Source organism: Bos grunniens, chromosome 16 (assembly GCF_055505025.1).
Source record: "Bos grunniens cultivar Pamir isolate PY7600 chromosome 16, Bosgru_T2T1.0, whole genome shotgun sequence".
Lineage (NCBI taxonomy): Eukaryota > Metazoa > Chordata > Mammalia > Artiodactyla > Bovidae > Bos > Bos grunniens.
In genome coordinates this window covers 15,944,195-15,968,079 of record NC_141180.1, presented here as the reverse complement: position 1 = coordinate 15,968,079, position 23,885 = coordinate 15,944,195, and the positions used below count along the sequence as shown (strand labels likewise).

At 44.8% G+C, this 23,885-nt stretch overlaps 1 protein-coding gene across 2 annotated transcripts in view; it reads right to left on the bottom strand.

The window, feature by feature from the left end:
- The window catches only part of COLGALT2 (collagen beta(1-O)galactosyltransferase 2), a 121,520-nt gene extending 97,635 nt beyond the window's left edge, over positions 1-23,885 (bottom strand). Inside the window, exon 1 of one of the 2 annotated variants that reach the window (XM_086343425.1) lies at positions 23,256-23,885. In XM_086343425.1, coding sequence (XP_086199551.1) covers positions 23,256-23,518 — 263 coding nt within the window. In that variant the 5' untranslated portion in view covers positions 23,519-23,885. The remainder of the gene's footprint in view (positions 1-23,255) is intronic. The other variant, XM_086343426.1, reaches the window with a different exon arrangement.

The following is a 23,885-nucleotide window of genomic DNA, read 5'->3' as shown; positions in this document are numbered from 1 at the left end:
TGTGTATGTGTGTGCTAAGTCGCTTCAGTCATGTCTGACCCTTTATGACCCTGTGGACTGTTGCCCACCAGGCTCCTCTGTCTATGGGATTCTCCAGGCAAGAGTACTGGAGTGGGTTTCCATGCCTTCCTCCAGGGGATCTTCCTGACCCAGGGACAGAACCCACATCTTTCATGCCTCCTGCATTGTCAGGCAGGTTTTTTAAAACTAGCGCCACCTTTCTATTATTAACAGTGTAGAAAGCTTTCTAATTATTTCACTGAGCTGCTGATGGTTTTGAGCGTCATTTCAAACGGATCCGCCAGACTTTGTGAGGCCAGGATGCCTTCTGTCTGCCACAACACAAGCTGAGGTGTTGCAAGGCAGAAAAGTTGCATGTACTCAGACACACTGCCTCTGGTTGTGATCTCCAGAGAGCAATTCTGATATACTCTGTTCCATGTAACTCCCATTGAAAAGAAGAAAAGCGTCCAATAGTTTTACAATTATATTCAATTGTAGTCACTGTATTATCAAGTATGTTTCTGATAGAAGAGAAGTTTAGTTTTGACCAGGAATTAATGAGAGAAATAAATCAGCAGTTTAAAATTTGTCATGCCTGATGACTGCAAGTATTTTCCAGAGGTAAGTATCAATCATTGTTTCTCCTCTGCACCTCACTTACTTCTGAGATCAGCTACACAGCAGAGTCTTTGGTCCATTATCTGGGTATTAAGTGGACTACAGAGTAATAAACTACATACAGAAGTGACCACGAACTATCCCACTATCCCCAAACTAAGTGCACCCCCCTTAACTCGATTCCAGATAACCCCCTGCCATTCTATCACGGCCTGAAACACGGGGAAGAAGGACGGACAGCAAGTTGCCTCAGTGGTCCTTGCACCACTGCTGGTGAAATATTTTCCCTTTGCACATTTCACCCAAGCAGATGAGAACATATTGCAATGGTGCCCTGCAGGGGGACTGAAACTTAAGCCTGCTCAACTTCCACGTCAGTCTGCCTCTGACCAGAGTCAGGTCACTGCTCTGCCACTAAGCCCATGGCTCTGGAAAAACCTTAATTTGTCTCAACTTCAGTTTCCCCTCTGTCAGATGACGCTGCCGCTAACAGTAAGTATTTCATGGGTTGTTGTGAGCTCTGAATGAGTTAACTCACGGAAAGTGTTACCGTAATACTCAGCGCACCGTAAGTATGTAATAAACATTAGCTCTCAGCATTAAGTAAAGGGTAAAATACTGCAGGGCACCATATAAGATAATGGGCTTTCCAGGTGGCACTAGTGGTAAAGAACCCACCTGCCAGTGCTGGAGATGCTAGAGACGTGATTCCAGCCCTGGAAGATCCCCTGGAGGAGGGCATGGCAACCCAATCCAGTATCCTGCCTGGAGAATCCTACGGACAGAGGAGCCTGGAGGGCTGTGGTCCATAGGGTTTCAAAGACTCGGACATGACTGAAGTGACTTAGCATGCAAGCATATAAGATAATAAATGTGTGCTTAGAAAACTTATTCATATATCAACAATAAAGACAGTAAGCAGACACAAGCACCATATATTAATTTTAAATGATTTCTCTAAGGATAGCAATAGCATCACCCTAAATCACCATGTGTATTTGAAAACAATGAAGCTATTTTTAAAAAATACATTTGGGAGATTTAATTTGTACAAAACAAATGCCTCTTCTTCCCATCTCATTATCGTTGAACTGGAGGATGGGTGATTTGTTCCACTACAATATTACAGGGACAAGAAGGATGTTGCTTTTCTGGTATGAATTATTCTAAGTGATGTGTTATATTTCCTTTCCTAGGAAGCATATAAAGAATTCCATTCCCAGAAATCAAGGTTTCAAAACATCTTCAGAAGCAAAGTAAACAAAACGGAAAACAAACTTGAACAATGATTTCATTCATAGGAAACTTCTCATTGCTAATAACATCAAGGAAGAGTATAAACCTTTCAGACTACACACATTCTTCATTTTACCTTCAAAATCTAGTTATTCAATAAAGTATACATAGAATTACTGTACAGATTTTCTAAGTGAAAAAGCATAAGCTATTTTAAAGCCCAGTTTGACATAGAGGCCCCTATAAAACCAAATATGTGACCTTTCAAAGTCATAAGTTAATATGCTGGAAGATGCTCCAGACAGCAAGGATCAGAATAAATTGAGAAGAAAGAAATATTTTCTGCCAGTAGCAAGCATCAAGAGTGCCAAATGTAGGGGACATAGGGAAGCTTTTGAAAAACAGAAAAGATCTTTGTGGAATCATATATCTACTTAAAGCAAACCAGATGATAATCATTACTTATTAGAGATTAAATTTTGAACCATCTTAAATTTGAACACGTGAATTTGAATGGCTCAAGTCCCTTCTCACAGTCCCCATAAATGTGCCTCTCTCTTCTGAAATAAATAAATCATTGCTCTCTGCTCTGCTGTTTGGCTTCATAATATCAACTCACTTCATGGTTGCACTGTATGGAAGGCGGAAGAAACATCATTGACTTAAGAAGCTAGATCTTAAGGGGTGACAGGCAGCACTTGTGAGGACTCAGGTATGAGACAGAAAAATCCTGGCAGTTATCTTATTTTTCATGAAGAAACCAGAGCTGAGCTTTGCCAAGCAGACAGCTATGAGCTCACCGGTCTGAAATAATTACTCATTGAGACTTTTCCCCAGGACAGAACTAATGGGTTTATGCAGAAAACATAACTCGAATATTGATTTACAGAGTTTTTTCTTTTTAAATCAGTAATCAGTAGCCTTTGCCTGTAGTTAAGCCTAACAAAGTTCTCGGGTACACTGACTGATAAAGTAGGAAATTAAAAAGGAAATCAATGTTCAACTAAAACAAATTGTTTTAAACTCACATTCTTTATGTCTAGTGGTCTCGTTTCTGTTTTAGGAGATGAAGAAATCAAAGCCTCAAACAACTGAAATGGATGAAAGCATTTTTAAGGAGTTGAATATTCCACAACTGCAACTCGGAAATTAAGCACAAACTGAAGCACACCCAAAACAAATTGCTCTGTTTAGCCTAGAGCTGACCTGAGCAATGTTCTTTGTAATCAAGGCAAGATGTGCTGTGATGTTAACAGAGGGGCCAAGGACATCAAAAGTGGATTGTATTCAAATGATTTCCGTATCTTTACGGAGCAGAATATAAACACCGATCTGCAGTTTTTCAAAATTGTGTTTCATGCCTCAAGAAAACAAGTTCAAGTACTGCGAAGAGTGTGTGTGCATGCGCTCAGTCACTCAGTCATGTCCAACTCTGGGGCCCATGGAATACAGCCTGCCAGGCTTCTCAGTCCCGGGATTTTCTAGGCAAGAATACTGGAGTGGGTTGCCATTCAAAGTGTATGTACCTAAAATTCAGTAAGGCATGCTCTGAAGCATCCTTTCTTCTTTTTTAAGATGTAATTATTTATTTGGCTATGGTGGGTCTTTATTGCTGCATGCAGGCTTTCTCTAGTTGCAGGGGTCAGGGACCACTCTCCAGTTGTGGTGCTCGGGCTGTAGAGCGCAGTTTCAGTAGTTCTGGGGCACGGGCTTAGCTGCTCCACAGCATGTGGGATCTTCCCAGACCAGGGATTGAACCTGTGTCTCCTGCACTGACAGGTGGATTCTTAACCACTGGACCACCAGGGAAGCCCAGCACTTTCTTTCAACACTCCTACTCTGTGGTTTAAATAAGAGATCTATGCAGAACCGACAATGTCCAGCACTCTCTTGTTTTTTAGATTCTTTGCTGGATGTGTAGAATGTCTTCACTTCTTATTTGGGTTTTATGTTGTGTTTAGTTTTATTATGTCATTTTAAAACAAAGCACTTTTTAAGAATACTGCCCCCTGAATCCTATCAGTAATGGCATTGCCATTGATGACAATACAGAAAGATGCAAAAAAGTCTTTTGAGAACATTTCACTGTGTAATCAAGTTGTGTACATGCGGTGCATGCTAAGTCACTTCAGTCGTGTCTGACTCTGTGTGGCCCTGTGGACTGTAGCCCACCAGGCTCCTTTGTCGGCGGAATTCTCCAGGCAAGAATATTGGAGTGGGTTGCCATGCCCTCCTCCAGGGGATCTTCCCAACCCAGGGATCGAACCCACATCTCCTGTGGCTCCTGCACTGCAGGCGGATTCTTTACCACCCACCCACCGGGGAAGCTCAATCAGGACGTAGGGGGTGCTAAAGTAGCGAATTTGCTGACATAATACTCAAAGGTTAACGACACATACTTATTTCCCAACTGGCGAGGGTTTAACTGTATGTCACAGAGGTTGATACACACATGGTTGGATAGCATGAACATGAACTTGGGCAAACTCCGGGAGATAGTGAGGGACAGTGAGGCCTGGCATGTCACAGTCCATATGGTTGCAAAGAGTCGGACATGATTTAGAGACTGAACAACATATAGGTGTTGTTATACTATTGTTGGGGACTTCCCTGGTGGCTCAGACTGTAAAAGCATCTGCCTACAACGCAGGAGACCTAGGTTCGATCCCTGGGTCGGGAAGATCCCCTGGAGAAGGAAATGGCAACCCACTCCAGTATTCTTGCCTGGGAAATCCCATGGACAGAGGAGCCTGGTGGGTCCATGGGGTGGCAAAGTACTATTGTTATACTATTGTGGATGATACTGAAAACTGACCATATTTTTCCCCAAAAGAAGAATGGAATGCTGGTTAGACAGCTAATCTGACAAATGTCCAAAACAGATCAACCGATCAACCTTCTTTTCCTCCAACAAGCATAACCTTTCTCTGATTTAGGAACCTGATTGGCTCCCCTTTTCTTCTCCAGTCCTACCCTCCCTTGATAAGGTGGTTCATTCTCATATTCAGGGCTTGGCTCAAATAGCACCCCCTCAAAAAGCCCCTCTCTGACCACCTCATATATGAAGCACTCTCCTGCCCAATGACTTCATCCATACCCTAATATTCTGTTTTGCTTTCTCCTTAACACATCTTTTCAAAGCATCTGGTTTGTTGTTGTTGTTGTTTATCATTGCTCTCCCCTAGTATAGGCTCCATGGACACAGGGTCTATTTCTGCACACAGAGCATCTCAAAAAATGACAAAGCTGATGTTCTTAGACTTGTAGGTCAGGTGTTTAGGACATTTGCACTTGGAATTTATCATGGTCTTATAAACAGATGTCACCCAAAAGCTGGACTGGGCTGAAAAATTGACTACCTGGAGGATCCTTCACATGGCAGCACGCCTTAATTCCTCTCCACGTGGATCTCTCCTTGGGACCACTTTAATGTCCTCATGGCACAGGGGCAGCCCTCAGGGCAAGCAATCCACATGACAATAGCAAAAATTGCAACGCCTTTTATGATCTGACCTCTAAAGTCACATACTCACACTTCCACCATTCCACTGGCCATGGGAGACAGCATGGGAGGAGGCTGGTGTCAACCACAAACTGGCACTTGACAAGAGCATCTGCCAGCGACTGAGCGACAAAAACTCGGGCATTTGCCATCTGCCTCTGCAGAGACTGAACCCTGTTCTGCTGCAGCTGACAAACTTCATCACCTGCTGAGGGGAATTCAGTGTAGAGAATGAGGCACTCTGTGCTCCAGGGAAACTGGTGGGACAGGTCTGTATACAGTTAGATATTTTCTGGATTCATGACCCTAATGCTTGCATCCCTTCATAATTAGAAAAGCTCCTTGTGACTAGTAGAAAACCTTCAGTAAAGTAAGTGCTTGATTGCACTGAACTCCCCCTTCACCAAAATCTTATATATTGACCTTGCCCCACTACCTCTTTGGAGCAGTGTCTCAGAGCTGTCTGAGATGCTGTTTCCTGGGCTGCAGTCCTCATTTTCCCTCCAAATAAAACGTCACTCGCAACTCACACATGGTATATCTTTTTATTAGACACTGGAAAGTAGTGAGCGCCAGGAATGAGGCATGGATCATGGGGAATCACCATGGAGGTCGGTCACCACACTGCTGGTTACAGTCAGTTCACTATTGAAACAGCAGGCCTTTAAGGTAAGGCAAGCACATATCCATCCATCTCATATTTGTACATATGACTTCAATATTTGTGTGTGTGTGTGCCTGCTCAGTCGTGACCCCATGGAGTGTAGCCCACCAAGTTCCTCCATCCATGGGATTTTCCAGGCAAGAACAATGGAGTGGGTTGCCATTTCCTTTTCCAGGGGATCTTCCCAACCCAGGGAGAGAACCTGCATTTCCTTGTCTTCCTGCACTGGCAGCGGATTCCTTACTTAAAACACTTTAAAAGAAATAAAATTTTCTACTTTTCTATGGAGCCTGGAAAAAATACTTGAATTTCTTCCTAGTGAAAGAATTAGATGTAAAGAATCATAAAATGACTACTGTTGTCTCTTTCATTTTCCGTTTAACAATAGGTTGCTGGTTCTGTTTTAGTATCTACTTAGCTGGGGATGTGCAGCACTCACGCTCTTTGAAGTGTAGAAGTGAGATTAAAGGCTAAGTTCAAACTGAACCGGGAGTTCACACAGTATTTGAAGCAGGTCCCCAGACAGGATCTGCAGCCCATGTGTCTTTTGAGACAATGATATATGCAATTCTTACACCAAAAATTACCTCACTTGTTACCAGTTGATTTTTCAGGGGTCTGGAAACCACAGTATATTATTTTACCACCCAGGGTGAAATTAACAACAGACTATAGCCATGTGTAACCTTGATCTTCTCAGGGATCAAGGCCAAGGAAGGTAAATATAGTTGTGTGTGTGTGTTTTTTTTTATCTTGCTGAAAACAAGAATTACCTGTCTGGATTTTTAAAATTCATAATAATTTTTCACAAGGTGATGTGAAGAATAGCTTCTCCTAATTATTTCAGATAAGACTCTTGCATTTTTAATATTGCTAATTCTATATGAATAAACTGATCAATCAATAAATTAACCAAAACTACCTCGAAAAATGCTACTTAAAAAAAAAAAAATGAAAAGCAAAGGATTGGGAAAGAGAAAATGGAGCCAAATCCATGATGTTAATAAGAGTAGTGAGTAAAAGTAGCAAGATTTAACTAGAATGAGAACCCCAAAAATCTGCTATGGAGAAATGATTTCAGAAGGTAAAACATAGACGATGTTTTTTTTCATCAGTAAAAGTAGCAAGATTTAACTAGAATGAGAACCCCAAAAATCTGCTATGGAGAAATGATTTCAGAAGGTAAAACATAGACGATGTTTTTTTCATCTGCTGTCCCTTTTGACATCCAAAAGATAGAGCATTCTTTTGAGAGAGACTATTTGCTTTCTAGCTCAAAGTTATAGAATGTCACTGCGACTTGTTATCTAAAACTTGACAGCTGATACACAGATTCGGGGGTGGGAGTAGTCACTCAGTTGTGTCCAACTCTTTGCAACCCCATGGACTGTAGCCCACTAGGCTCCCCTGTCCATGGAATTCTCCAGGCAAGAATACTAGAGTGAGTTGTCATTCCCTTCTCCAGGGGATCTTCCCGACCCAGGGATCAAATCCGGGTCTCCTAAATTGCGGGCAGATTCTTTACCATCTGAGCCACAAAACCACACAAATTAGGGGAAGCCACACCAAATGTCAGATACCCAGTTACAGAGAAGAGAGGAAAAACTTCAAACTCCACTTCACTTCAGGGCAGAAACTGACCCTTAAGTCACATTTACTTCATATTAGAAGAAAAACTCCCTAGCACATTTTATGCTACCATGCATGGACCCCAGTGTAACAAAGGCATCCTAGAAAATTCTTTCTCCAGAAACTCAAAACAGCTGGTGCTAGATGGTTGAGAATGCAGGCAGCTAGCTAAAAGCTTGAGAGTATCAGCGGAGTAGCCAAGATCAGAGAGCTAAGAGAGGCAGCCAGAGAGCAGGGCTTTCTCAAGATCATTCTGGTTCAGCAGACGGACTCCTTTTTTACTCAGTTCAAAAAAGGAAGAGTTTCATTTTAGACTGAATCCCAGGAATGTAAGTCCAAGAGTCACCAATGAGAGTTCTCTCTGGAAAAGAAAACTGTTGCCTTCCTGATTTGATCTTTCTACAGCCCAGGCATGAAAAACCAACCTCTGCTTCTGTGTTAAAGCATCGGCAAGGGTAGTCACAGCTCCAACCAGCTCCACGTTACAAGGACCTTTCACAGGCACTCATGCCTCTGGTCTCTGGAGGTGTCATCAGAGACCGATCTTCAGCATCTCGACAATAAATGACACCGCTGTGAAGTAAAGCCTCTCTCTGGGGAGGCGCTGTCACTTCAGTGCAATAGCCCATTAGCCTGGGGACACTTGCCTTCTACTGCCAGGTTCTGCTAACCCCAAAGCGCACACACAAGCTAATTCCCTTACACGGTAGACCGAGCAAAAGACACAGGCCTACACACTGACCGGCGGCTTCTGCAAAGAACAAACATGTATATTGTTTCCCATCACAATGGCAAATGCCAAACTCCTACTTCTGCCTTTTCAAAGAAAAAAAAAAAAAAAAAAGGGTGAGGGGGAAGGAGGACATCTTCTAAGGAAAACCTGCACTTACTTGTTTTGCACGCATGAGGAAAGTCAGTATACACACTCATGCCACAACTATTTCACCCCAGATGTCCACGGCAATGGTTTCCCCAGCTTTCAGATCTGGAACTATCTCTTCTGACATAATTCTCTGGGTTCTTTTTCTTCTCAGCACAGCCCTTCTTTCAGCTCTTGTTGTTCATGAAAGAGATGGCATTTTCTTTCAGGATAAAGGTTATACTAGTCAAGGTTCTCCAGGGAAATGGAATCAACAGATAGCTGGAGAGTCAGAGAGAGAAAGAAGTGGAGGGTAGGGGGAGACAAAATACATATAATATGTACCTCTATATAATATATTTGCTATATAATATATTTACTGTTGTGGGGGGATATCTTAAGGAACTGGCTCATGCTGTCATGGATATTGGCAAGTTCAAAATTTGTAGGGTAGGCCAGCAGGCTGGAGACTCAGGGAAGAGCCAGTGTTGCAGTTCAGGTCCAGAGGCAATCTGATGGCACATTTCCTTCTTGCTGGAGGAGGTCAGTCTTTTGTGTTGTTCATGCCTTCAACTGATGAAATGAGGCCCACCAACATTATGGAAGGCTTTACTCGAAGGCCACTGATTTAAATATAAATCTCAGCTAAAAACACCCTCAAGAAACATCCAGAATAATGCCTGATCACATATACAGGCACCACTGACACATAAAATTAACCATCCCAAAGGGCAAAAAATATTTATAATTTGTTATAGATACGAACCATCAGTCTATTCAGCAATGATATGAGACAAGGCTAAGTCAAAAGTACTGAAAAGTTATATCTAAGTACAAATTTTTTTAAAGGCCCAAAAAGCATCTTAAATAATGTGGTGACAGACTAAGTTGTTTTATTTTTCATGGTATCAGTTGGGGAACTACAAATTCATAGCATGCTGTGGCTAGAACGGTCTTTAAAAACCAGCCTACCTGGCACTGGGCATAGATGAAGAGACCAAGGCAAGGTGGAGAATTCAATAAAATCTGAGAATGGGGTGGTGCATGGCACAGTTGATGCAAAAGTGCAAACAGCTAAGAAACCAGATAAAACTCACACTGGAATGCCTTATGTGGAATGTTTCTGAGATCAAAATCACACTCCACTGTCTAAATATACAACTTCTGGGCAACACCAAGATAGAGAGAGAAAGACAGCTGAGCAGGGTGCAGGATGATTGGACCAAGCTGATCTGTTATCAAAAGCTGGCCTCTGTGTATCCAAAAGACAGGCCATCCAGGCACGGATAACTAAGAGTTCAGTTACTGCCTTTATTTTGATAAGCTCCATGGGAAAATGAGGCTTTGGCCACCACCATGCCAACATCAGCAAAGACTGGCTAGTGGATCTGTGGTTTCTATGCTTCCCAGAGGGACCCTTAATAATCTGTCTCTCATGGGGTGGGGGTGGGGGTGAGATTCAGCAAATATTAGTGAGTTACTCTCCTTTCCTCCTCAGATAGATGCCAGCAGTGGGTCCCTTTAGTTCACGAGCATTTGCACAGGCCTTGAAAACAAATTATTAAGATTCAGCACCATTATCAAAGGGGCCTTGGCAGAACCTAATCTCTGGGAGACAGCAAACTGGCCCAGAAGTGGGGCAGTGACCTTCAGTCATCTGCTGACCTTGCTGCAATCTGATGCCTAAGAAACGGGGATTCAGTGCATCTTTGATGCCCAGTCAAGGCTTTGAAGCTGTGTCAAGACCGCAGGACAAAGGCAGCACTGTTTATGCAAATCTAGAAACAAAAGAAGCTAGACTCCAGAGCCATTAAAAGTAACATCAGAAATGCAATACCCAGGGGTGATTAGAGGCCCTGCACCAGTGTGAAACAGAATGCCTGAAAGTGAGGCTGGGCAGCACACCAAAACACACACTGGGAAGGAATCCTGAGTGGCCGCAGCCTGCCTGAATGTGCTTGAGGCCTTGGTGCCCGCAGTTCCTTAGCCAAGGGGCAGCCTCTGTGTGCCGCAGGAAGGAAGCCGGGCCACCACCGCTCCCCACCTGGGGCACGCAGGCCCGTCCTGATAAGTTCCAACGTGTGCTCTCAAGGCCAGCCCTCTTGCTGCCACGTCCCCTTGGCAGTTCAGTCATCATGTGGCACAGGCCTTCTGCAGGAGACAACACTTTCAGGGAACACCTTTGGGCACTGTACCCAACAGGGTGAACACCGGTGGTAAAGAACCCGCCTGCCAATGCAGGAGACGTAAGAGGCGACGGCTCAGTCCCTGGGTCAGGGAGATCCCCTGGAAGAGGACACGGCAACTCACTCCAGTATTCTTGCCTGGATGATCTCAGGGACAGAGGATCTTGGCGGGGCTATAGTCCACAGGATGGCAAAGAGTTGGACACAACTGAAGCAACTTTCACACACACAACAGTGTGAAATAAAAATGAGCTTCTGAGAAAACTTAAGACTTTTTTTTTAGGCCACCCCCCAAAAGATCTAAAATTCAGCTGAGGGTCCAGGAAACATCAATCGTGCAGTGTCACATTTCATGAAAATTCTTTAGATTTCGTTACTTCCATGAAGGGGCTTCCCAGGTGGCTCAGTAATAAAGAATACATCTGCCAATGCAGGAGACGAAAGAGACACAGGTTCGATCCCTGGGTCGGGAAGATCCCCGGGAGGAGGGCATGGCAACCCACTCCAGTATTCTTCCCTGGAGAAACCCATGAACAGAGGAGCCTGTTGGGCTACATTCCATAGAGTCACAGTCAGACAGAACTGAGTGACTGAGCACTTCCATGAAGGGACTACTGATGTCAGATCAGGAAGGGATCCCGGAGAACAACTGTCTCATCCAGGGATTCTTACGTTTGGCCACACAGTCCCATCCTCTGGGAAGTTTTCAAAATATGTCACTTGCCCTGATCCTATTGCAGAGATTCAGACCTAACTGATGCCTAGGTGGGGCCTAGGTATCAGTATTTTTTTTCTATATTTTAATCAAATGATTCTAATAAGCAGCCACATTTTAAAGCCACATTTCTGGCACCTCTCTCTTTTGTTACGGAGGAGAAACTGAGGTCCAGAGAGAATAAGGGCTTGTTCAAAGTGACACAAGTGAACAGCACCTCCCTGTCCCCTCACAGAAGTGAAGTGAAAGTCGCTCAGTCGTGTCCGACTCTTTGCAGCCCCATGGACTACACAGTCCATGGAAGTCTCCAGGCCAGGATACTGGAGTGGGTAGCCGTTCCCTTCTTCAGGGGATCTTCCCAACTCAGGGATGGAGCCCAGGCCTTCCACATTGCAGGCAGATTCTTTACAAGCTGAGCCACCAAGGAAACCCACAAGGCAACATAAATTAGAAAATGAGGACATTTGCACACTGCAGGGGGCAGGGGAAATGGACGAGGCTGCTTTGGGCTGGAGGCCGCGGTCCTGGAGACCCCCAGTGCACTTGGCCTCACCTTCCTTCGCAGGTGATCATGATCTTCTTGGCGGGAGACACTGAGCTGTGGAATGCAGCTCACATTTCAGAGAAGGGGAAGGACTTGGAAAGAAAATGGGACACATACACTTGAAGACATTTACAGTGTTACCTAAAGGACACGATAAAACAAGGGTGTAAACACTATGAGACTTAGCAACTGAGTTGTGATCGTCCCCAGAGAGGGCTGCCTGTGGGTGAGGTTGTAATACGCTACTATACCAACCCTGAACATACCATTGTGCAGCAGTGACAAACTCAGAAAAGCCTTTGGTACAGTGGACTCGAATAGCGTGAATCTCCAAAAAGCTCTATTTTGGTTTCATAACCAGTGCAGACACCAGGTTAGGGACTTGGTAATATCATAATATTAAGGCTGAACTTCAACTCAACTGGGCTTCCCTGGTGGCTCAGGCGGTAAAGAAGTTGCCTGCAATGCAGGTGATCTGGGTTCAGTCTCTGGGTCGGGAAGATTCCCTGGAGAAGGGTGTGGCAATCCACTTCAGCATTCTTGCCTGGGAAATCGCATGGACAGAGGAAACTTTTAGGCTATAGTCCACGGGGTTGCAAAGAGTCAGACACAACTAGAGGACTAACACTTTTCACTTTTCAACTAAGCTTATTTAATAGACTGTTTATTCTTTTCACACATGACAGGAGGAGTTTTAATGGCATGCCAAAGAGAAAATCAAAGGCAAGAAAATTAAATACCAGCACAAAAGAAACAAGATAAGGGGATATGGATCCTGAAGTGGGTCACATGATTACCACTCAGTAGAAAGAAATGCACTGGTTTGATTTCCCTCTAGACTATTAAGAGATGTTCATTAGTAGATAGCTTTTCTTCTATAAACCTAAATACTTCATGAGCTCATGATGTGAGATAACTGAGCAAATAAGAGGGTTGGAGGGAGTGTCATTTTACATCAGGCCCCAATGCAAGGCTCTTCATATAATGGGCAATCTGAGGCACTCCCTTAAATTAAAAAAATTTTTTTTAAATAGCCACTATTGGAAGGAGGGAGGACATATGTGCTTGACTCCATAAAAAATACAAATGATGCTGCCTGGCAGAGCCTCTTCTTCATAATCTTGTACATTACAATTTCTCTTAATAAGAAAGCCCCTTGGCCGTCTTGATTGCTTAAGCATCTGGAACCTGGGGTTTAGAAGATTCCAGCGAGTGCCAACTTTCCAAGCTTTGAAAATCCCAGGGCCTGTACTTTGGATGCATATACAGTCCCTCCATGAGGGCCCCCTATTCTTCACAGGGCCTTCTAGGCACTCATCTCCCACAGTTCCCAGACCCAGAGGTGCATATAAATTACTCGTGCACATGTTTAAGATATAGGTTCCAGGCCTGAGGCTGGGAAAGATTGAGGGCAAGAGGAGAAGAGGGTAACAGAGGATGAGATGGTTGGATGGCATCACTGACTCAATGGACATGAGTTTGAGCAAGCTCCAGGAGCTTGTGAAGGACAGGTGTGCTGCAGTTTATGAAATCGCAAAGAGTTGGACGCAACTTGGCGACTGAACACAGCATCTAACAAGATTGAGGAAAGGCAGAGGGGAGACTTGCGATTTTCTAAAATATTTTAGCATCCTGGCTGTTCTGAGCCTTACAGGCCAACTCTACAAAATCTATCTGAAATGCAAGACACGGTCTGACTGTCTGAATGCCCTTCCACCCCACCTGCTTCCAGCAGAGGGAATGCAGCCCTGGAAGAACTGCATATAAGCTTACTGTTTGGTGGTGCAGCGATGACATGAAAAATCCTGATTCCACTTGGCAGCAACTTTCCACTATCTTGGCGGGTCTCAGCCATAATCACTGTGGTGTGTGGAGCTTGGACAAATTATGGGGCTGGCTGGAAACCAAGAGACGAAAAAGCAGTCCAGCAGTCCAGCAAGGGACTCTGTGTTGGAAACGCCATGGCTCCAAATGTCCATGACCATATTTCTCACGGAGAGCCCAGAAATTTAAGTTCCAGTGTTGGAAATTGCTGGAAACCCTGCCTTTCCCAAGACCCTGAAAAGTGGCAATTTCTCACCCAATATGACTTTTACGGAGAATGTCAATCAACACACAACCACACATTCCTCTTTCTCACAGAATCATTTCTTCCCCTGTAAGAACAGGAAAGTTGGACATGGTTCACTGCCCTCCCCACCTCCAAAATGTATACAATTGCTCTCAGAAAGCAAAGCAACTGGACAGTAAGAGTTCTATTCTTTACTGTTTAAAATGTAGGCACTTTGGGCTACCTCCATGGTTTTCCTGGGCTTGACAGCTAACTTAGTCTATCTGGGCTGCTCTAACTAAATACTACAGACTGGGTAGCTCATATACAACAGACATTTATTTCTCATAGTTCTGGAAGCTGGACGTTCAAGACGAGGACGGCAGCATGGTCGGGTTCTGGTGAAGGCCGTCTTCAGGGCTGTAGACTTCCTGTGGTATCCTCACGTGGTAGAAGAGAGGAGGGAGCTCTCTGGAGACCCTGTATGACAGCACTAATCCCATTCTTGCTTCACCCCCCATAACTGAAGCACCCCCCAAAAATCCCTACCGCCTAACACAGTCATCTCTAGGGGTTAGGGTTTCAACATATGAACTTTGTGGTCCATCCGGGAGTTGGTGATGGACAGGGAGGCCTGGCATGCTGTGATTCATGGAGTCGCAAAGAGTCGGACATGACTGAGTGACTGAACTGAACTGAACTGAACAGATGTTCAGATCATGGCAACAGCCAAAATGGGGAAAACTCCATTTAAGGAACTTCCTCTCTCTAGCCTGATATGTCCCTCAATAGACTTTGAAATAATCCAACCTAGGAGGTGAGAAGAATGCTTCCAACATAGCCCATTCATCCCTTAAACTAAGTACTCAGGAGACTGCTTCATCAGGGCAGCCTGCCCCCCACCCCCGGCCACAGCCTTCTGCCGTCTTCTTAGGGGTGTGCAGCCTAGGATCATTACTTATGCTATCATTTATATTTTTTGAAGTGTACATCTTCTAAGTGGTTTTGAAACATTAATCAAAAATGTTGGGGCAAAGGAGATTACTTTGCGTTATGTTTGCCGAGGAACAAAATCTCATCAGCTAACCCAGTTAAGTCAGGGGGGAGGCATCAGCTTGCTGAACCTGACAAACAACTAAAATAATTACAATTACTGCCTCACTTAAATGAGATGTGTTATAAAATCATAAATTTAGCCTTGGCAGGATGTCGTGAAGCCATTATGGGAAGTCTGAGTCTGACAGGATTTCTGTACAGTGCTCCTAGAGAGGAAAAGAAATGCCCTCCAGCCAAATCTAAGGTTTAATTCATGCAAGAGACTTGGCTAATATCACCGGCCACAAATGCTCTGTTTTCATGGCTCTGAATGGCAGCAAGTTCCAGGGAATTAATTACAGCCACTCCTATTTATATTCTGCATGGCTTTTCAATTACCACCTATAACGAGATGCTTTTTTACCTTTATGAACATTCACACACAGCATTCCAACCATGGGAATGGAGAGCCGAGGGAAAAGTAATGCAATTCTGATCATTTCACCGCTAGGTCACTCGCTGGCAGCTTGCCAAGCCTTCTGGCTCTAGAAAGCACTCACTACTTGAGCCCTAGGGATCCTGAGAAGCCTGAGCAGAGAGCAGCGGTCACCCCCCAATTGCCTACAGGGGTCAGGCAAACCACATTCGAGAGTCAGACGGCAGGAGCCAATCGCAAGTGCATACAGCGTGGGCCTGATGGCAACATGACTGCCTGGACAAAGTCCAGGGGACAGGGGCTAGCCAGCCCCACAGTTGTTGCTGTGTACAATTTTCAGGGGGATTCTCCAGTGGTCCAGTGGTTAGGACTCTGCAATTCCACTGCAGGGGGCACAGGTTCGAACCCTGGTCAGGGAACTAGGATCCTGCACGCCATGTGGTGCAGCCAGAAAAATAAAAATATAAAAAACAAATTTAAAAAGTTAAATAAAAGAGAAACAATCAGGAAAGAAAATGCTTGAAAAAATTAAGTGTTAGTCGCTCAAATGTGTCCGATTCTTGCAATCCAGTGGACTGTAGCCCACCAGGCTCCTCTGTCCGTGGGATTCCCCAGGCAAGAATACAGGAGTGGATTGCCATTTCCTTCTCCAGGGGATCTTCTCAACCCAGGGATTGAACCCGGGTCTCCCACATTTCAGGCAGATTCTTTACCATCTGAGCCACCTATGAGGACTCTAACAGATTTAACTTAAAAAAAAAATCAGCAATTTGATATGCTGAGAACATGAATGCAATTAAATGAACAAGTCACTCCTTTGAGAATAAAAATGTCAAGACATATACAGTATACACATTTTATAAGTCCTGATGAATAATAGCCATGATTTAAACACTTACAGTGCAACCTCTTCATGGTAACTGGTAACCTCAGATGGCAACTGGTGAATAGAACTAACAACCGGGCTATGGGCTGATCATTTTCTCTCAAACTTTAACTCGACTGTATATTGTTACATGATTTGAAGAAATGTGCAGAACTGAGCCTTATAATAGTTCTACTATCCTCTCTAGATAAGCCTTATAATGGACCTACTATAGTGTGTCTTAGACTTGAAGATAGTGCCTCACAATCATAGGACCCATGAGGACGTGTAAGTCCTGGGAAAAGGACTGAGGCACAACCAATAGCCTTTCTGATTACAAAGCTTTCATTGTTCATTCCTCTGACCACCAAGACAGTCAAGGGAGAGGGACACAGGGAGCGTGCTTATATACCTGGAGTCGCAAAGAAACTCAGCAATAGAATCATAGGGAGAACTGAGTTGAAGACAGATACGTGAAACCAAACTCTGCTTAGAAAAACTGCATGCTCCTTTAAACCAGGAGCAATACTGGTTATAAACCACTCAGCATTATAAAATACTCAACCACTGAGCAACAAAGGGTTTAAAAATCTAGAAATCTGTTATTGCACCCCAACACTTATTCATTATATAATATACTGGGGGAGCATCCCTTAACTATCCTGTGCTTTGGTTTCTGCACCTGTGGAAGTCAACTAATAAAACAGATCCAGGACAATTTAGGCATCATTTTAACTCTGTAAGCAATTTGTCTGAACTCGAGCAAAAGGATAGGTGACTTCAGTTTTTACCCAAAGGAAACATGTAATTCTGAGGTCCAATCCTGTTTTGAAATTGTAGGATGGGAGGAGGATTCATAGTTTTCTCCAACTATTTGGAAGAAAGTTGAGTTTATGTGTCAATCAAATCCAAGACCACTAATTAAAAAGGCTGAAAAGCTGACCCTCCGTCTTACCAAAAATGCTGCCATCACCATGCATATGAATAATGCTGTCGTATTCATTTGTCACTAAAAATCCTTGATAAATTGTTCTGTTGCTAAATAGCTGAGATCCTGGGAAGTGACTTGTATATTTATGTCCAACACATATATTTCGTCTCGTTCTATTCCTATAAAATCTACCAACACAGAACAGAGTTTAGTAACTATAAAGTGCCTAAGCTAACTGATGAAATTAACAAGACAGCGGAAGGGAGCCACTGAGTCCTTGTGTCACTCAAGCAGAAGGGGCCGTTCTTCTTTGAAAGAAACGCTGGCATTCTTATCTTTATAAGTTGGGTCAACTGACAGAAGCAAAAACTAGAACTAATTGGTCCTTTCTTGATCTTAAACAGACCATCTGTACTCAGTCTGAGACATCAACTGCCTGAATTGCATCCTGGCTCCACCATGCACTAGTCTTGTGAGCCCAGACAAGTTTTTTAAATTCTCTGTGCCTCAGTCTCCTCCTGCCTAAAGTGAAGACAGTAATGACACTTCTCACCTGGGCTTGCTGTCAGGAGTAAATCAGTTATCATACCAAAGGGTTTAGAACAGCCCTTCCATAAATGTTCATTTCCATTATGCTGATAATTTTTGTTGTAAGGAAGGAAATACATAGAGCTTGAACATATTTTTTTCTTTAAGTTTTTCATTTTAAAATTTTAAAGAAAAGAGAAAGGAAGAGAAATATAATGGCAATGAGACCTAAAGGAAAAGACATATAGGAAATAGCAACTACTATCTATTTAGTAGCATATGTGCAAAAAATTATATTACATTATCTCATTTGCTTATTACAATAACTCTTTGCAAACATGCTAAATTGCTTAAATCAAGTCCGACTCTTTGTGACCCTATGGACAGTAGCCAGCCAGGTTCCTCCGTCCATGGGATTCTCCAGGCAAGAATACTGGAGTGGGTAGGCATTCCCTTCTCCAGGGGATCTTTCCAACCCAGGGACTGAACACTTGTTGCCTGCATCTCTGGCATTACCAGGTGGGTTCTTTACCACTAGTGCCACCAGGGAAGCCCAGTAACTCTTTGAGGTATGTATAATTATTAGTCATTTCCAGATGAGGCAGCTAGGCTTAGAGCTGCACTGATGCGCCCATGAGCATACAGGAGATTTGAGCCCTAGTCTATCTGACTTTAATTTTCATACTCTCCCCTCCAAACTAAACTACCAGGCTTGGAGGACAAAGAGGGGAGGAGGCAAGGGTAAGGTGGGGAAAATAAAATAATGGATAGAAGTGGACTCCAGTACCATATATGTTTTCAGCCATGAGCTGAAACTTCCATCTAGAAGTAAAACAAAAACACTTAATGTCAAGATGGTAATGATAAAATATGACATCATTCTCTCTGCTGATGCAAACTAGCATTAGTAGTAGTTTGGAACATTTTATAAACCACACTTATATTTGTATATCAAGTTAAACATTCAACAAAATGCTACTGGTTGGGCATTAAAATGTAGATATAAATCCAAGCTAATCCCCAAACACTGCACAGATAAAACTGTGAAAACATCAGGCTCAGCACCCTGAACAAGTAGAGTTTGTCACTGTCAGTGTTCATGTCAACAGAAACATCTCTTTATTTAAAAGCCATATGATGGTTTCCAAGTTAGCATACATATTACTTTTCAAAACTCTACCAAATGAAATGCCCAAATTGTTCTGTAATTACACGATGGTCACTGCCTTGTGACTGCACAGACTGTGAATCCCAACTGCCTTCCCACAGGGAGCAGCAGGCTCTCCAAAACACAAGCTAATGTATCTTTTGGGTCCAATGTCTTTCCTTGGGCCCAGCTCCATTTTTCATCATCATATTACTGGGCACTGTCCCCCTTAATCATAGGTTTGGGACAGGGGGGATGAGGTCAGCCTTCCCTGTACTGCTAAGGCCACTATTCATGGCTCCACTGAATAGAAGAGAACCCACTCAAGTGCAATGCCGCAGGTCACAATGCCGACCAGTTCCCTTCATCTCAGCAGCACAGGTTTTAATTAGAACACAAGGATTATCTTAGTTCCTTATCACACAATTGTGATAGCTGAACAAAAACGGTTTGGTGGGGTTTTGAGATCAGACAGGTAAATAATGTGACAAGTTCTCCCTTTTGCTGGTACAAAGTATCTCTAAAATATAAACTTTCTTTAACTCAGTTGAATACAAATAAACTTGATGCTGAGATAACTGCACTCATCCTCTGAAGAGGTTTTCAGGTCAATTTTTTGGTACTCAGTGCAGATCTGGTCCAGAACTTTAGCTGAGGGAAAAACATCACACTACTGGGAAATCTGAATGTGATCATTGAACCAGGCTCTTAATTACTCATACAGGTAAGAAATCTCATCAGATACTCCTCCCGCCATTGTTAACGGTAAGCAGAAGAAGAGTGAGTCTGCATAGAGTTACTAAAATAAGATGAAATCGAAGCTGGCAACCCCGTCCCTACACTCAACATGGTTCTGTTTTATAAAGTTCTGGCCATTTTTGACACTGCCTATTTTTGACATCAGCATGTGTTGGCTCTGCAGAGTGGATACTAGTCAATTTGCCGTCTCAGAATGTTGAGTAGAGTGTGGGACTGGAGTAAGTAAGTGGTAGAAGCACCTCAAAGCTGCAGCATCCTAAACCGAGTTACTGCCTCTCCTGGAGGGTTATAACCCATCACCTTCCCAGTCAAATAATCTTCTAGTGCTAGTCGTGAAGTCAGCAGCTCCAGAGTACAATGCAATGGGTTTGGAGATTTGCAAAACTTAGACCCGCCACTCACTTTATCTCCCCTGACAGGAAGCTCTGGTTAATGTCCCAGTGCCTTTTTCTGGAACCCTTCTTCCTTCCCAGGTGTTTTGTGGATTCCTATTTGTCCTTCAAAACTGAACTCAAACTGTCAACTATCCTAAAAAAACCAACCTTCCATGACCACACGACTGCCCTAATCTGATTTAGAACTCTTTTGTCACCCTTCCAGTAGCTACAAATGCCACTCAGATCACCTTACACGGCCGAGTTAAAAAAAAACAAACCATACTTATCTATGAGGAGCCACATCTTATTCAACCTTTTCCCTCCTGAACAGGGCGTAATGCCTGGTTCTCACAAAAGCAGGTGATTAGGAGCCCAAACTTACATGCTTGCACAACCTCTTTGTCCCTCGGTTTTCTCATCTGTAAAAAGGTATAATAATAAGACATGCCTGATGGGGTTATTGTGGAAATGAAACCAGAAAATGAATTGTAAAGTGCTTAGAAGAACTGTGAGCTCTTATTATTAAATATCTGTGAAATTAACAAGCCAATATAATCTTTACTAAGTTAGTTACTTTAGACACAATATCTTCTATGAAATGGAGATAATCTTATTTCTCCATAGAATGGTAGCAAACGTCAAAGGAGATAACACAGCTGGTACTTTGAAAGCTGTAAAGGACTACTTAAAAACTGGCATTTTATTATTTTTACTTAATAAATTATACAACACTCTAAGCCAGAACTCAAAGAAGAGTCTTCAGTGGCTGGCTAATGCAGGGGTTGCCCAAGGCCTTACCCAAGCTGTGGGTTTCTTCCTTAACTTTCCAACATTGACCATAAAGGTACAGTCCCATAAACCACGAACAAGGGTAAGGGAAAAGAGATCCCTAAGGTCTATGCAGAACTGGAATGCTCTTTATCTAAAGAGAACACCAACATCCATAGAATCTGGAACATCCAGGGAACTGAGGATGTACAATCACTGCTCAATGATTATGATCATATCATACAATCTATGGAATTCAAGAGCCAGAAAAAATTTCTGAAATCACTTATTCTAATTCCCTTATTTTACTGATGAGGAAACATATCTGTGACTCCCAAGCAACTGGCCCCAAACCAAGGTCAAGCTAGTAACAAACAAAACAAGTCTCTTAATATGTAGCTTATAGGTTTATATACATTTTGCTTATGTTGTGTTCCCTTTATCTTTTTGGAGGTGGTCTTTAGAAACAAACTAGGGTTAAAATTCCCATTTTAATCATTTATTAATTCAGTGAGTGAGTTACTAAACTGATCCAAGTCTCAGTTTCTTTGTTGTAAAATAAGAATCATAGTATCTCTCTTTTTTTTATTTTATTTTTAAACTTTACAATATTGTATTGGTTTTGCCATATATTGAAATGAATCCGCCACAGGTATCTCTTAAAAGTTTGCATGCGTGTGTGCTCAGTCACTCAGTTGTGTCTGACACCCTGCGCCAACCCCACAGACTGCAGCCCTCCAGGCTCCTCTGTTTGTGGAATTTTCCAGGCAAGAATACTAGAGTGGGTTGCCAATTCCTACTCCAGGGGATCTTCCTAACCCAGGGATTGAACCTGCATCTCTTGCATCTCCTGTACTCCCAGGTGGATTCTTTACCACTGTGCCAAGTTTACTATATGATAAAAGGGGTAATGTCTGTACATTGGATAGCAAAACCTGTGCCTCATACTCACTTCTGCACTCACTCATTTCCTAGTAACTATTGGGATGTTCTTCAAAATTAAACAATGCATAAAGACAGGCCATACTGTAAAGCATCTCTTTTGAAGAAAGCATCTGAGAACTGACACTTGCAAAATTTTATTTTGGTACTGAAATGGTTAAAAAAAAATCATCTGGTTTAAAACCTGGCTGCACCAATGTTCCCACTTTCCACATAACATGCCCTCCTGCGTGGCGGCCGGCACGTATAACGGGGTATATAGTAAGGCAGTGTATAGCACAGTGAGGTACTATATCTCATGTTTGCTTTCTCACCTCTGCACTTTGCCCACCAGGTACCCTTAGGCTGCCAGTTTCAGCTACTGCTTTATCCTTTCTTCTCCCTTTCTGCCCCACCAAGGCTTTAAGGATATCTCGTCTGTGGACAGCTCCCTTCATCAACACAAGACAGAAATCGTTCCCCAGTGACCAGGGCTCTATCTTCCTCGGGAGACCAAAGGCCTCTTGTCCATGTATCTGGTGGCTTATCTCCTCTGGTCAGGGTCCACCTCTTCCTCCACAGGCCCCTGAGCGGCTCACCTGGCCACCAAATTCTCACCCTCCGATACCTGCTTTTATACAAAGATGTGGGGACAGGACCAATTTCTAAAGTTGAGATGGGCAGCCACCCCCACTGATGCCCTGACCCTCCCCGCAGCAAGCACCGGGACCAGGCCCGGGTCTCTATTCTAAGAGCATCAAATCTTAGCTGTTTGCCTTCCTGAGGCTGCTCAGTCCCCAGGACGCAGTACTCCAAGGCACCCGGCGATGTTTGCATCTGCGGCCGCTTTGGGCCCAGGCAGGATGCGGGGACGGGACAGCTTGGAGCGCTCAGACGAGAGAGCATCCACGGTGGTGGCGTGGTTAGAACGCAGCGGGCTCCACCTAGCCTTAATCTCTGGATCCTGACCCCCCTCTCTCCTTTCCCCTCACACCCGGGGAGAACCCGGAGCCACTTTTCCAGCCTCTGAGATGAAAGCCTGGCACCTGGAAGCCAGGGCGGCGCACCCCAGCCACTCCGGAGTCCCCCGTTGCCAGCCGCAGTGACGGACCACGTCGCGTCCCAAGGAGCTGGCGGCGACGACGGGCACCTTTATTCCCTCACTCCCGGACGAAGAATGAGAGGTGAGGAAAAAAGGAATCTTCGCGAGTGCAAAGGCGGAGAAGCTAGCACTTTCGCGGCGTCTCCCCAGCCCTATCTGGGAGAGGCACGAGGTCACCCCATTCGTACTGTCCCCGGGGGAGCTCCGTGCGGGCTGCTTATCCCCAGGAGCACCCGTGGCGCACACAGACGCGCGCGTCCTTCCCGACCGCAACCGCTGATCCGGCCAGGACCCGGGCAGGCAGCGAGGGGTGTGCGCACCATGTCCCCCGCGCGTCCTGAGCTGCCCCCCGACCCCCCGGCCCGGCGCGGCCGGCTCACCAGATGGCCATCCTGCTCTTGGGGTAGTCCAGGCGCTCCAGGCAGCCGAGGAAGTGAGGCAGCGTGTGCGCAGCGTTGCGCGCGAGGACGACCACGAGCACCGTGGGTCTCTGCAGGGGCGACTCGGGGAAAACCACCGCCTCCTCTTCGTCGTCCTCGGAGTCCGCCTCGGCGGCGAAGCGCGCCCGGCAGCCGCCGCGCATCAGAGCCCAGGAGAGGAGCAGCAGCGCCCAGGCCAGGGGGGCGGCGGGGCGCGCGGCCATGTTCCGGACCGTGGCGGGCGGCGGGACGACCCGGCGCGGATGCCCGAGGCCGGCGGCGAGGGGCGGAGGGGAGGCGGCTGGCGCGCGCGCACTGGCACGGCCTCGGCCGCCGGGACCCTCCCGCTGCAGCCGCCGCCGCACCGCCCAGGCCCCGCCGCGGGCGCTCCGGAGTACCTGCGGCCGCCGGCGCTCGCCTGGGCTCCGGCTCGCAGACAGTGGTGTCGGTGCGGCTGTTTGTCCCGAGTCCGGCGGAAAGTTCCTCTAGTTCAGGTTCAGCTTGTACTGAGGTCTGTGGCTTTCCCCAGGGCTGTGAGGTGTGGCCGTGTCTGCCAATGGGCGTGTGAATGAGTGTGTGTGTGTATGTGCG